This window comes from Anopheles gambiae, chromosome 2 (genome assembly GCF_943734735.2).
Source record: "Anopheles gambiae chromosome 2, idAnoGambNW_F1_1, whole genome shotgun sequence".
NCBI lineage: Eukaryota > Metazoa > Arthropoda > Insecta > Diptera > Culicidae > Anopheles > Anopheles gambiae.
Genome location: NC_064601.1, coordinates 55,950,187 through 55,965,160, shown reverse-complemented (window position 1 = coordinate 55,965,160; position 14,974 = coordinate 55,950,187). Strand labels below are relative to the sequence as shown.

General features: G+C 39.4%; 1 protein-coding gene across 4 annotated transcripts in view; it reads left to right on the top strand.

The window, feature by feature from the left end:
* The window catches only part of LOC5667792 (uncharacterized), a 123,685-nt gene extending 108,711 nt beyond the window's left edge, over window positions 1-14,974 (top strand). For all 4 annotated transcript variants that reach the window (XM_061642663.1, XM_061642661.1, XM_061642662.1 and 1 more), the window contains exon 8: window positions 13,998-14,974. In XM_061642663.1, the coding sequence (XP_061498647.1) occupies window positions 13,998-14,134 (137 nt within the window). In that variant the 3' untranslated portion in view covers window positions 14,135-14,974. The remainder of the gene's footprint in view (window positions 1-13,997) is intronic.

The following is a 14,974-nucleotide window of genomic DNA, read 5'->3' as shown; positions in this document are numbered from 1 at the left end:
CTTTTACCCGTTTAACCACTCGGGCTGGATTGTTCGGGTTTGTAGAAAAAACTACAGTGGAGCTTTTATTCGGCTGTCCGTATATCTGTGCTTGTGAGAAATGACAGTTCAATACAAAGGTGACATTGCGTTCTGAGGATATTTATATTTAATATTATTAAAGGATATTAAAAAAAGGTTATTGGAGCACATTAGCATAATAAAAAACGCTATAATTCATGGCATATTTCAAATATTCTTATTGGAAAAACATGAAGGTCATAAAATCTGGGTAATTTACAGCGTTTTCGAGCATTATATACACATGTTCAGTGAGTTGTAGTTTTGTTCAGGCACATCATAGATTCTTTCAGCAAGATATAGAATTGTTCGGAAGTAGGCGCGCCCCCTTCTTTTGAAACACCCAGATAAAGTCTTCCTTTTGGGTGTTTTTGCGAGTTCACGCACACCATGTTAAAAATAACCCGCGTTTTGTTTGTAAGGTACTGAACTCGATCGGAATCGACTTCATGTAGGAGTATGAAAGAAATAGTTATACTGTCAGTGTTACGTGAGGGCCTATTGATTTTTTTCGATCGAAAAATTGTGCTGAGGCCGAGGGTCTTCATTTTACAGGAAGTCATATAATCGGTAATAGTTCAATCGGTTAAGGCAACGGTCGGCAAACTTTACGACCGAAAGAGCCATAGTCTACAATAATGTTCGTAGAGTTCCACGTGAAGAGCCAAATTGTTAAACCAGAACAAAAATGAGTGAAATTTCTATGAAACATATGAGCCACCATCTCGATACCAAAAAACCCCACTTGGTCGATCACTGGGTTAAGGGAATGTTTCAACCGGGTAGTGGAATTGTGCAAGCATTATGTGGAGGTTTGCTATCATAAAATGGAGTGTTGCAAACCATCATGGAATTTTGCAAGCATACAGTGGAGCAGTCATCAGACTGTGGTAACCGATGTATGATCATTCATAAAGTTTTCTAATAAGTGGTTCGAAGAACTGTTCTGCAAGCATCAATGTCAGAAGATAGGTAAATCCAGATGTATGTAAACGTCGCGCCATCATTTCTATAAAAACAGGATAGTTCCATGAGTGAGTCCCGCAACATGGAATCTTAATCAATGCTAAGGACCAGTATGGGTTTGGGAGCAGTTCCAGTATCGGAAGGTACATGTTACAGGATCTGCATGGGATCAGGATCAGTTCCAGTTTTATGAGTGCTGTGTAAGTTCTGGTGTTGGCTCGGGATCAATGCCAGGGCCGGTACGGTTTTTTGAGTAATATCAGTACCGGCATGGTGTCAGGATCATTTAAAGCACTGTTCTTTAAAGCAGCATCCAACCTTTTTAGGGTCATGGACCACTTGACGTTTAAAATACATTTGTCGCGGCCCACATCTATTGAGAGCATACATTTTATTCACATAGTTCAAAGTTTTTAATCAAAAATATGTTTAAAACTTATTCTAGACGTGCCTGTACAAATTTTAATCTTAATTATCGGAAAAAATTAACGATATGTATAGTAATAAGCTTTTCTTTTAAAAAATCTGTTTTTGTGGAACACTTCTGTTAACGTCACGGATCACAGCTTGGAGACCACTGAGTTAAAGGACGGGTAAGGGGTTAGGATCAGTTCCAGGGTCAGGTTCATGACTAATTCTAGCATCTATATGGGATTGGGAATCAGTACCAGCACCAGAATGAGGTCTATAAATATCCAGGTTTCTGGAAATCGCCATGGTTTCTGGATTAGTCCCAGGAGCGGAATGGAATGAATTTCTCTTAACACATTCCTTGGAATCAAAAAATCTTGTTAACCTTGCTTTAATAAATAACAATAAAAGGCAACAATACACGAAAATTGAAATCGATCAATTTTGTATTCCTTTGTGAGATTTATATAATTTTTGACTCTCTCTCTCTCTCTCTCTTTTTTTTGTGAAATAAACTTTACCTGCTACTTTAAAAAAAAATATATGACGTTGTTCCGTAGGCAACAATTCGTATTACGATACATATGTTATGGGGTTTTTTAATGATCATAAGTACAACGCTTACAGTACAATACTCTTTATTGAATGAGTATAATCTCTCTTATACAACTTTAACAGATATACAATCGACCATAGAGAGAGAAACTGTAATGAAAAATGTACACAACAGATAAATGTGCACTTAACATTGAATAGATAAATGTACACTAGTTCACGTAAAGCTCTTATTCTCATTGAAAGAGCCCGCTTTGCACCAATTCCCACCGCAATTGAAACTTCTCCCTTCAATGACCCTGTTTGGACACCACAACTTTGTGTAGGATTTATTTTCTGCTTCAACAGACAGCGAAACAACTGCAAAACTCTTCATTCAAATCAAGTCACTTTGGGACACTTGCCATCCTACCTCAAAGCTACTTCAAATCGTCAAACAACCTAGCCTCGGGGGAAGCTTGCTCCCCCTGCCAGACGGACGGAGAGATGGCACTAGGGCAGCAGAAGAAATGCGTCAAAAGAAAAGCAAAAACTTTCTCCAAATGACTCTGGCATGATACTTTCGGCGGACTGCTTTCTATATTTGTAGTGCATTGGTTTAGGCGCATCTTTCCCGGTCTTTCTCTTGTACCTTTTTACATCTTTGTTTTGAAAGAAACCCAAAAAATAAAAGTCTGATAAAAGTCACCAAGCGGCAGTTAAAAAAACAACAACAGACACCTTTTCCTTTCTGCATGAACCCACGTCATTTTTTTTTGTTTCTACTCGATGTTGCTTCTTTCTGTCGTGTCCTTTCTGCTCGAGTATCGTCAGCCATAGTATGGTGAATAATAAAACGAAAATAATACCTCCGACGAATGGCTCGAAACACACGCGACAATGACTTGGAAGGCCAAGAAGCAAAGTTCAGAAAATTAATTTAAAGTTCAAATAGCTTACGTGCCCAAAGTTTGGGAGCACGTTATAAATTTGATTAGGTTCCATTTCCCGCCAATCCAACCAGCTAGATAAGTGCTGAGTAGCTTTCGTGGGCACATAGGTTGCCTCGTGTTTCGGGGATGTTTGTTTGTTGTTTGCTGTTTTGTTTTGATTAGGACTTTTTTTCGTATCTGTGTTTTCGTATCAGTACAGAATACGCTTTGTTTGTTTGTTTGTTCGTTCGTACTGTTGTGTTATGTTACACCGCTGCCAAAGCAATGTAAGGCCAATTGATCGAACAAAAAATGTATTCCTCATATCCTTATTTTGGCGACACAAAAACATCCCAAATCAGGAGAGATTCCTTGCAACAACAGTTTAATGTCACTGGCGCCGCAAAATTGTCCGCCCGAGCGACTTTACAGCATGCTTTGCAAAGTGTTGTTTTATATTCCCATTCCACCGGGGTAAGTCGTTTGAAGTGTGTGAACTAATTTGGAAGTTTTCTTTAGCAAAAGGGACTATCCACATCACACGATGTGGCGTGTTTGGCAGTGGTTGGCAGGGCACGATTCAATGAGAGTACAACTTTTATTTCGAACTGCAAAAGACAAACTGTTTGCTGACTTTTAATGTAGCGAGAATGGGCCGTAAATGATGATCCGTATCCTATTGTAATCTGAAACGCTCATGGGGCATGAAATTTCACTTAAACAAGCAGTTAGTAAATTGGAGCAGTGAATGAATTTGAAAAAGGATAAGCGGGTCATAAAAGCACAACATAGAATAAATTTTATGCAATATTTTTAATAATGGACTGTTGGGTAAAATTCATTTTGAAATAGTTGGTTCAAATAAAACAACTTACTAACGCATATACTCAAAACTTCAACAAATTCAACAACTAGTGGCATTACAGGGTTTTCTTAGTCATTTTCGATTTTTTTTTGTTTTTCAATAAACATTGTTTTTTCCCTGCATACTAGAAAGTATTCCACAACAAACTGATATTTCATTTCATCATAATAATTTTTAATTTCTTCAGCATGTTTTTCAACACTTAACCTTCACCAACGGGTGATGCGACCCGGCTTCAAACCCCGGTGAAAACACGATGGAATCAGTCCGTTGAAGTGTTGATAATCATGCTGAAGAAATTAAAAATTATTACAAGGTTTCCAAATCAGTTTTGAATATAAACGTTGTTACAGAGTTCTCCAAGTCACTTTCCAAGAATGTGCACATACAGGATTTTCCAAGTCAGTTTCGAATGTAAACATTCAGGCCTATTATTTTACTCGAATGACATTCAATTCCGTCGGAAGCACTCGAGTCGAGCTGGAGAAAAATCGGTACCTTTTTCACCATTCGAATTGATGAATGTTTCGTCGACATTTTTGTTCTAGCATCTGTGTGTTTGACAGTTGGTCGAAGCAACCAGCGGTCGGAGTGAGTGTAAACAAACGGATTCAGCACTTCTTTGAAATCCTTTTTTTCCATAATTTTGTTGGAAATGGGGTAATTATGAGTGATGAGAGTGTTTATAAACTTATGTTAAACTTAGTTACACACATAGACAGTGGCATAAATTATTTGTGAGTTTAAATTTGCGTGTTTCCGAAAGCTTGAGCTGTCGGCAGAAAATCTCTCGAATGCACCTTCCTGTTCAAGCAATACGGTACCGATTTTTACTGCGTCGACTCGAATCTGTCGATGAGTTACTCGAAGCGGAACGTCGCTAGCAAAACAATTCCAAAATGAACATAATGAACGTGCGAGTGAATCTTCTCGAATGCCGAACGCAATACAATAGGCCTGATTGTTATTCACCGCATTCAAAATTTTGTTCCACATCGATCTGACATTTCATTTTCATCAAAATAACTTTTAATTTCTACTGCCAGATTTTCAACACAACTCAAGCTGGATTGAGTTTGACAGTTCTGTGTTGAAACTGAAATTTAATGTTGAAACAAATAAACCATTTGATAGCTGTTGGAAAACATCTTGGATGCGGTGAAGAACAATGTTTACATTGGAAACTGACTTGGAAAACCCTGTAATGTGCATATAATTATTCACCGCATCCAGGTTGTTTGGATGGTGACTTAGAAAATCCTGTATTCACCGCATGCAAAAACTGTTCCACATGGATCTGACATTTCATATCCATCATAATAATTTTTAATTTCTACAGCATGATTATCAACACAAATCAAGCTGGATTGAGTTTGACAGTTCTTTGTGATGTGTTGAAAATCAATTGAAAATTCATTGAAGTAAATAGTGAAGTAAATACAGCTGTTGACAGCTGTTGAAAAACATCTTTGAGGCGGTGAATTATTATGTCTACATTAGAAAGTGATTTGTAAAACTCTGTATGATGGAAATGAAATATCAGATCATGGTGGAATATCATTTTGCACGCGCTGAATAATAATGTTTACAACTGAAACTGACTTGGAAAACCATGTAACATTTTTTTACATTCGAAACTGACTTGGAATCCCCGTGTAATTATAGCAAACATCCAACAGTATGGGAACCTCTCACAATAATTAGCGTGTTTAAGCAACCACTTTGCAAACACAAACTTTCTTCAACAATTACCACAAAACAACCCGATATTGTCGCAACACTCGCAACACTCGAGGCGAATTTGCTTCGCCGTGGTAATTGAATTATGTCACACAATCAGATACCTTCTAACACAAAGATGTGAAGATTTTGTTCAGATGTTCTACCCTTTCCTTTATTCGCTATCTACCATTAGCTCATTTCCTATTTAATACTCGATCGTCTAACGAACCGTGTCGCATTGAATTCGCGTATGCAGTACCTTTCTCTTATGACGACGCAAAGTCGCTAAAAGCCGTCTGAAAGAGAACGATGCAAAAGAAGGATAGCAAGAGTGGGGGAAAAAACAGTAGCAGCACAGAACCCCACAAAGCGAACAAGCAAACAACACTCGGATTTTATAACGAGAAGCAAAAACCGCGAATAAGCCAATAACAGCTGCAAAACAACAACACAACTAAACTAAGACTCCGACCGCATACGTATTGCTTGTTGTCTGAAACAAGGAGCTCGGTGTCCCGAATGCTATGACCTGCATTTTGCTCAAACAATCTCAACAAATACACACAAACCACCGAGATGCGTTGCTGTATGTATGCATGTATGTGCCGGAGAGACTGGCAGCCAAAAACTAGTCCCGACGCCAGTTTCTTTTCTGCGGTTTTGCCATAAAACTTTTCTTCTGCTTTAGGGGCACGCTGTACACTAACCCACACCATGAATGCCATGTTTCCTTTAAGGGATTTCCACGCTGTCTGCTAACCCTTCCTCGGCGGGGAGATTGGGATTGTTTTTTTTTTCTTTCTTTCGCTCTACCCTTCACCCTCGTGTCTAAGCACGTATAACGGCACCACGCTCGATAGCTGCAAAAGAACTCAGATTGTACCCGGCTGCATTCGAACCCATGAGCCACACAAACACATATTCCGAACCGGCATTTGCTTGTGAGCACCGCCAGCCCAACAGCCGCCCCTACCAAGACTGCCGGGTGTAAAACAATAGGGGAGGATCCATTTCGTTCTCGATTGTCGTGATCTGAATCACATACGACTTGCCAGAAGGAATTATAAGTGCACGTGCACGAAACCAGGATAAGGGATCTTTTGCACGTCTTTTATACATACACAAAAACACATACGCGTACGCATACGCTAGTAAACATACAAAATAGCTAATGCCAAAGGGTGTTCGGTATACTGCATGGAAAGTAAACGAAAATGTGGCAATGATGGCAAATGAAAGATATTCCAGTGTTTTCTTATTCATTTCATTTGCTTGACTTACGAGTTATCTGCCATCGTTCCCTTCTAAACAACATCGTTACCATGGTACCAAGGTACAAGCTGCTGATGACGCACAGGCGCTGGATTTTATGTTGTTTTGATGTTTTCTCTTCATTTTCATAGTTCTTGGAAATAATTTTAATAGTATCAAAAAACTCTTCAAACAAATAGAATATTCTAGAACAAAACAAATCTATTTCATCATTTACTTTACATAAGTGATGATAAGAATAATTTTGTTGATGGCTAGTGAAAGTATATCATAGCATCCTTCACCCACATACACACTGTGCAACCAAGTGAAATAAAACGATTTTTCAACCATTCAGCAAGACAACTCCAGCGTTTCATTCATTAATTATTCACCGGTTCACCCTGAAGCATAGTATTTCAAAATAAAACATTCTCTTTCATCGATACGCACGCTAGATACACGAAGTGAATGTATATTGACGGGCTTTTTTAAGCTTTAACTTATAACTTTTAAATTAAGCTTTTAAAGGTAATTATGTCTATGGTTATACAATTTTTAATTTCATTTATATGCATTAAATTGGGCACACGTAACATTTTACGACTCTGATGTAAATCTATTTTATTACCGTGGAATTTCGATATAAACTACGATATTCTGCTTGCTGCTGCATTGCTTCATAGCTTTTGAACAGTCGTAAACTTTAAAGTTTTTCATTAAAAGTGTAGTAAGTGTTTGATTGCAATTGATCCTAAATCAACACCTAGAGCGAATATTCGATTGCCATCATCATCATCATCATCATCGCCGTTAAAACTATTATAGTTGCAATTTTGGCACATTTAATTAATGTGTAAATGGGTACCGCCCTTCTATTGCTCCTGTGCCATTTTGATGTGGGCCGGTTTCATATGAACTACAGGCATCTGAACAAGCTCTACCAAACTGCTTCCATTTGTTCCTCACAGACTGCAGCATAGTGCTTCGCTGTAGGAAGGACAAAGTACAGGCTACGCTTATGACAACAATGTGAGCATAGCTCCTGCATAGTACAGGTATTGCGACAGCGTTCCGGAGCGGGGCTGATGGAGCGCACAAAACCAAAACCAGTCTTTGCATTAGTCGGAAATTGCCAACGCCTCCAATAAATAACCTGCTTACATGCCCCACATGCCATTGCGGTACAATTGCACTCTAGATCCTGTCCAGTGCGCCATCGAACGCCGTACTTATAATCATGTACCTGTCTCTAGATTGGGGATGGCCTCCCAACCCCGGCCCTCTTCAAAAGTCCCAATGGACAGCTCTGTGGTGGTGGTAACAGGATGGATAATTTCCATTCTAAACGGCCCCCAGTGGTCGACCGTACAACTCTCCGCTTCGTTTTCCTTCCAGTTCGCTAGCGTTATGCACTGCACCGCTGCAATCCCTTGCCATTTCCATAGCACGTCTTGTCGCCCCAGTGCTCAGCAAACTCTCACATATTGCCTCAAAAGCGATTGTAATTTTCAGTAACCAGTTTCACCCGATCTCCTCCGACTGCTATAGTCGTCCACGGTGGTTGAGCGGTGATCATGAAGCATTGCATAGTTAGAAATCTTCCTCTCTCTCACACATGCACACACTCGCACTAGTGCACACTTCGGCATGCCTACTTTCATATAAAGCCCATTTAAACATAATTAGAACTATTCCGATGATGAGCAATAAATTGTACTTGTTAACTTTAATTAAATGAAGCTATTATCCACCCGCTCCCGTGCCGTACTGACCTGCACTGTGCACTTGTCAATGCACTTGTGCACACACTCCTCTACCACGACCGCTAACAGGGTGTAAGAACATGTGTCGTCGGCAAGTCACGTGCGACCGGAACGCTGTACATGTCCATCAAAAGTGTACTGTTCTTCTTTGTTTTGCCCATGAATAGTCATTTGAGTTATTACCGCCAGCCTGTGCTCTATTGCTTACTATGTGAAGAGATGTTTCGAATGGCGTGAATAGCGTTGCCATTATGGTAAGACAGTTGTTTGGGGCATACTTCCAGCGTGATGTGCAACATATTATTGACATGTTGTGCAATAACCATGCATCGGATGCAATTAAAAAACCACTGCTTTGGCAGATACTAACAGGTGTTTCCTTCTGAGGACACAAAAGCAGTGTGATGAGAATGAGGATTTATTACGAATTTTAGAACAACTCTTGTGAACTCCGAATAAGTTGTCGGTTGCTGTTGTTACACTTTGAGGACTCAGTTTTCTACTTTAAAACAAACGCACCTGGCCAGCAGGTCCTAAGCCCCAGAGTCCCAAAACCGATGGATGAAGTGAGTAATAGATTTAATTATCGTTAACACTGCTTCGCGCTCAAGTTAGCTCTCTGTGCGCCATTGACCATAACGTAACCCTCCTGTGCTATGTTCTGTCGATCCTTTGGGGTAGGTCTTTCGATCGACCTCGAGCTGTCGGGGTAGTTTGTTGTTTCATTATCCCTCCCATCAGGCACACCAGATCTGGTGTCGGTATTGTGTTTACACACAAACACACACACACACACACACACACACACACGATTTCCTGCATGTGAAGCTGGTACAACACCGCTATCTCTACGGAACCATCAGCCGTATGCACTTGTTGCTGCACTTCATTGTGCAGGGTGTTTGTCTTCAGACGTCGCCCACCCTCGTTTACCCTCACCTGTGTCTCTTTCGGTGTGTAGTTGGTCGGTTGTTAGTTATTGAAAATGAATTGGATTAACGCTTGGCTGAGCAGGATTATAAATCACTTCCGGTTTGTTGAGCAGCGAAAAACACTACATTTTCCGCTGGTGTCTTAGTGGCGCGTCCTGAAAGAGGGCCCGGTGCTTTGCTACACTTCTTTCCGGCCGACCGACTCCACTTGCATTCGGCTGAGTGCGGACGAATCAAGAAGCAAACACCGTTTACATGCTGTGTTCTGCTTTTGGATTAAGCCCTAGCAGTGCAGCAGCGTCTGCCGGGGTAGGATGCATCACACCCAGCCACGGCAGTGAGTGCAGCTGCAGTGCCGGCAGTGGTAGTTTTAATTAAATTTTAGTAATCGTTCTGCGGCGATGGATGAAACAACATCATCGCTTTCTCCATTTTCTCTATTATTCTCTCGTCGCTCTTCGATGTGATAAACAAGTTCCGATTAGCTCTCAGTGCTTTTGGTTTACTAATTTCTGGGAACATAAAAGAACACCGTACCCTGTACTAGGATAATCGAGCGCTGCATGGTAACGAAGGGCAGTTTGCTCACACAAAAATGTGTTGTTTGAGAAGAATGCCGTACAATAGAGAAAACAATACTTTGTGTTTGTTTTCTTAAGCAGAAACTTCTCATGCAAGAAACAAGTTGTCAGAGTTTGTCTATAACTCGTACCAATTTATGGAGTATCAAAAGCGTTAGGAGTTATTATGCTTTGTTGAACTGAAAATATTGACTTTCGTAATGATGATTCACCTCAAAATCAGTTGTTGCTATCGAATACTCGAAAAATCCTGCAAATTAAATTAAATTTAGTGCATTAACTTTATGAACACTTTTTCTTTTAAATAGAATATCACAATTTATAATCGAAGAATTTTGGAAGATTTATTTTAAAACCGTTTTTGCCAAACAAAAACCAGCATACCAGTCTTACGATCATGCTCAATCAATTTAAAATTACACAATACAATTGCTGAGCGAACGACGAATTATTAAAAACTTTTAAAAAACATTTCATGCTTTCATGGCGATTTAAATCGATACCGACAAATTTGACCTTGGGTCTACACTAGCTCTCTTATACTAGAAGCATCTTTCCTGTTAACTCCATGGCAATTTCTCATTTTATGTCGATTTCCGGTATCTCCGCTTCACCGTTCAACTCGTTTCCGTTTGCTTTTGCTCAAAACCCAAGAATAAATAATGTTCGATTTCTTGAGAAATATACCGCTTAGCGTCGCTCCTGTAGAAATGTTGTGTATGACGCAAAGAACAAGGGATTTGTCTCGCAATGTATCGAACTTCAGGGAGTGTTGCCACGGAACACCACTTCAAAATGTCGAAAAAATGTTCCGTGCTCGCAAGTGTAGAAAAAAAGAGCCTTGTTCGAAAGTCAAACGTGGCGCCACATCCGGAACGGATCCCGCTCTGTGCACCACCCACAAACCTACCTAACAGTGACACTGAGGTTTAACACTTAGTTTTGTCTTTGATTTTCTCGGTCCTTGCTTCGACAGACGACTGCAGTGTGGCCTTCTACTTCCACCTACTTGGTGCTGTCGGGTTTACGAGGATCTGTTGATTGATAGTGATCATTATGCTTTTTAATAGCAGATAGACGAAAACTTCTCATCCTTTACCTATTTGTTATTATTTTTGTTTCCGTTTACTCCTTTATATTCGCATGTTTTTCTTTCTGCAAGTCCTGGGACACGTGTTGGTTTTTTTTGCCTTCAGGGGTGAAATTTCGCTTTCGAGTTTTTTTATCTGACCCAAGCTCTTCGCAAGCTTCGACCAAACGGCCATCGTTGAACCGACGAACAAACTTTCCCTTGTGCAAGAAACTTTTCCCCATTTTCAATCCTCTCTTTCGAGCGATGCGCTGATTGCACAGCGATGACGACAACGCAGCTTGGGTAAGAAGTGGTATCGGTGGTTATGGTTACTTCACGCTATAGAGGCGCGATAAAAAAGTACGGAATCTGTAGCATGGACATAAAAAATAACGGTCAATTAAATTTAATTAAAGATGCTTTGGCTCCGGAAGATTAACTTGATTTTATGGGTTTAATATTAACTTAGGATGGTAAGGATCATTTTTGGCAAGAATGTACACCCCGCACGAAGAAGGGGGGCTGGCATTTGGTAACCGCTTAGGCTGTGTATTCACGCTGTTCTAAACAGCACTAGTGCAGCGTAATTAAGCTTTGTTGTTTTATTGGTTACGATGTAGCTTCGTAAGTCTACAAACAATTGTGTAGCTGTACTTAGCAGCGGTGTACATGTTTCCTACATGGGAAAACCTGCCAAATCGATTGATGCCCAACGAAAATGACTACAGTAAACTTATTATGGTAAAGTAAGTTTTAGGAGAAGACATGTAGTACGAATACTCCAGACAATTTTTGTGATTGATAAGAATACCTCAAATATTCAAATATTCATGTATTTAAGAGTAAGATGATACAAATTATTCCAGACGCTCATAAGTTTACCTTTTTATGCAGGTTTTTATGTTTTACAGGGTTTTCCAAGTCAGTTTCGAATGTAAACATTTGTCTTCACCACATCCAAGATGTTTTTCAACAGCTGTCAATTGGTTTATTTGTTTCAAAATAAAATTTTAGTTGCAACACATGATTTACAACACATCACAAAGAAGTGTCAGAATCAATCCAGCTTGAGTCGTGTTGAAAATCATGCTATAGAAATTAAAAGTTATTATAATGGATATGAAATGTCAGATCCACGTGGAACAGCTTTCGCATACGATGAATAACAATGTTTCGAAAGTTTCGAAAGTGACTTGGAAACCCCTGTATATCGATAAGTTATCGAGAACATTAACATGTTCAATCGGAATTATGTTATTCAACTATCTGGACCGAATATGAAACAATCTACATCTGAGTTTGTGCGTATGTGATGCATGTATATTGAAGTAACAAACAGCATCATTGTTTATAATGATGTATAAAAATGAGTTACATGGTAACATGTTAAAAGTGTTTTTTTTAACTTTGTGATAGAAGTTGATTTGACGTTCCTATCATATTCGTCAAGCATCGAACTTTCTGATGTGTGGACTAGTGCGATATGGATCTGGATCTAGAATCTTTGTAATAATTTCGATGTCACACATTAAAATCTCCACTCATTTGGAACAAGCAATTAAAAAATAAATGCAATATGTTTTTTTTACTTTTTTACAAACCATAAATTGAAGACATGAAACAATAGATGGATTACACTATAATGGGACCTAGTATGAAGATAATTTGACTTAATTATTTGGATTTTTTTCTGTATACTTAAAGGGAATATATATATGGGAATATACTGAAAATGATCGAGCTGCGATTGCTTTCATATGTGGGTCTACTTTGTGCCTTAATGCGTTGCTTATTGACCATCCTGCGTATATTCGTGAAAATAGCAGAAATTCATATTTCCCTCATAACACGTGGCGTGTATCGGTGCGATTTACACATTAAACTTCACGACGATCTGCTCAAATATAACTACAATTCCGACAACATGAGAAAGGAACAGGCAATATGTATTTACCTTCCACTTAGCAGATCCAAGGGCTCTCAGCTATAATAATCGCACAGCGATCTGTTGGGTAATGTGGGGCGCCACTCACAAACCATCAGCCTAGGAATTGTCCCGGGGCATGATGTTTTGCTGTAAACGAGCAGACAAGTAGCTCGCCAAAGTTACCATCATTTAACAAGATTCAGCAAGTTTAGCATAAAATTATGGTACTAATCTCAGAGGATTTATGGCGATTTGTTGAAATACTATAGCCATTCCTAACATTAGCCACAAACGAAAGGTTTCTCCCTCGCCCCTACTTTCCTTTTGGTCGTGAGCCATTGTGAGTGGCGCTTCGGAGTTGATAAAAACATCTAGCGGAAAATTGCATCCCTTCCGCAATGTATCACCCCGTTCCGATTCCACTTCCATTTCAGTATCACTTGCCTTGCCGAGGGAGGGTTAAAACTATTTGCAGGCGGGAACGAACGCTAAATTTATTACCAAAGGAATGTGGTAAATGTGGTCGAACAAGGTGTTTGGAAAGGCAAGGGTGTTTGGAAATTGGGTAATCTAAAGAGCGAATTCTTTGTTTCACCCGCAAAATGAGACCTTGATGGCGTGCTAATAAAGGCAACGGCGAATTATAGTGTATATGAGCAATTAATTTTGAGGAGAAAATGAAGAAAGTTACAATATCAAATCGGATGTTTATGCGTGTATATGTAGTGCAAATGTGCTTAACAACTTAACGACTTAATTATATCGTGTGTTAACAATATAAAATTAGATGTATTCATTGTTTTGATAGAATCATATATTCAACATATTTTTGTTTTGAATTTACAAAACATTTCATTTAAATGTTTTTCATTGCTTCATGTTAAATCTTTCTCGTGTTTCGTGGTTCATTTGAGATTCTAAGTTGTCCTGTATCTAATGTATGGTACTTAATGTCACTTTCATCCATATCATTCGCAGTTACATCCCCCAACTGTGCCGCCACACTGACAAGATGCAGAAAATCTCACCGGCAACATCTTTGGGTTACCACTATAGCAATGTTTGTGATATTGGCTGTAATACACTCCTACCGGCCGAACTCGCTGCTCCGATAGCTTTCACCGCTTTCACCATTGTACTACAACAGAGTCCAGTCAGCAACATCATGAGCGAATGTGTCAGAGTGAAGAATTAAACTGGTAGCGAATGAGAGGATATGGATCTAAAATGTCCGCCGGGAACGCTTAACATGTGTAGCATTTCCTGACCAGTTTGCATACCCTGCAAGCGTTCAAATCTGTAGATTGCGTACACGAAGTAACCAACTTGACAGATCGCTCGCACTCGGCCATAAACGGGGTATAATCGTTGAACCACCATGAGATGCATCGTACTCATTGTAGGGATTGAACGTGTAAAGTCAACTTTATCCCGGTAACATAAGTAAGTGTATCTCGAAACATACTTCCCCTAACGGATGCTAGACAGCAGCTGGCAAAAACAGTGGCAGGAGAAAGCAATCGTTGAAATAACTGACATAAAACAAAGAAATGGTCGTCTTGCAATGTAGTGCAGAAACCGTAAAATAGTGTGAATGTAAATGTTGTTCAGGCAGAAGAAATAGAATTTAAACAGAATGCTGCAAACTGATGTTAAAAAATAACGTCAAATAGAAGCAGCCGGCCGCAAGTGTAACTATGTTGACTGAATAACACGTGTGAATTGTTTTTATGGTCAGAGGAATACATTGATGGGTAGAAAATTAATTAACAAAAATCTAGCAAAACTAACAGTGGAAACAGTGGAAAGCAGGATTGTTGACAGGTAAATTGATGCTAGCATTACGACAACCTTTCGTACGACATTTACAAAGCAACCGCAGTAGCAGCAGCAGTAGCAACAGTATCGGAGTCAATGGGTACTAATAAACGTGTCAACAGGCAGCCAAAACAAAA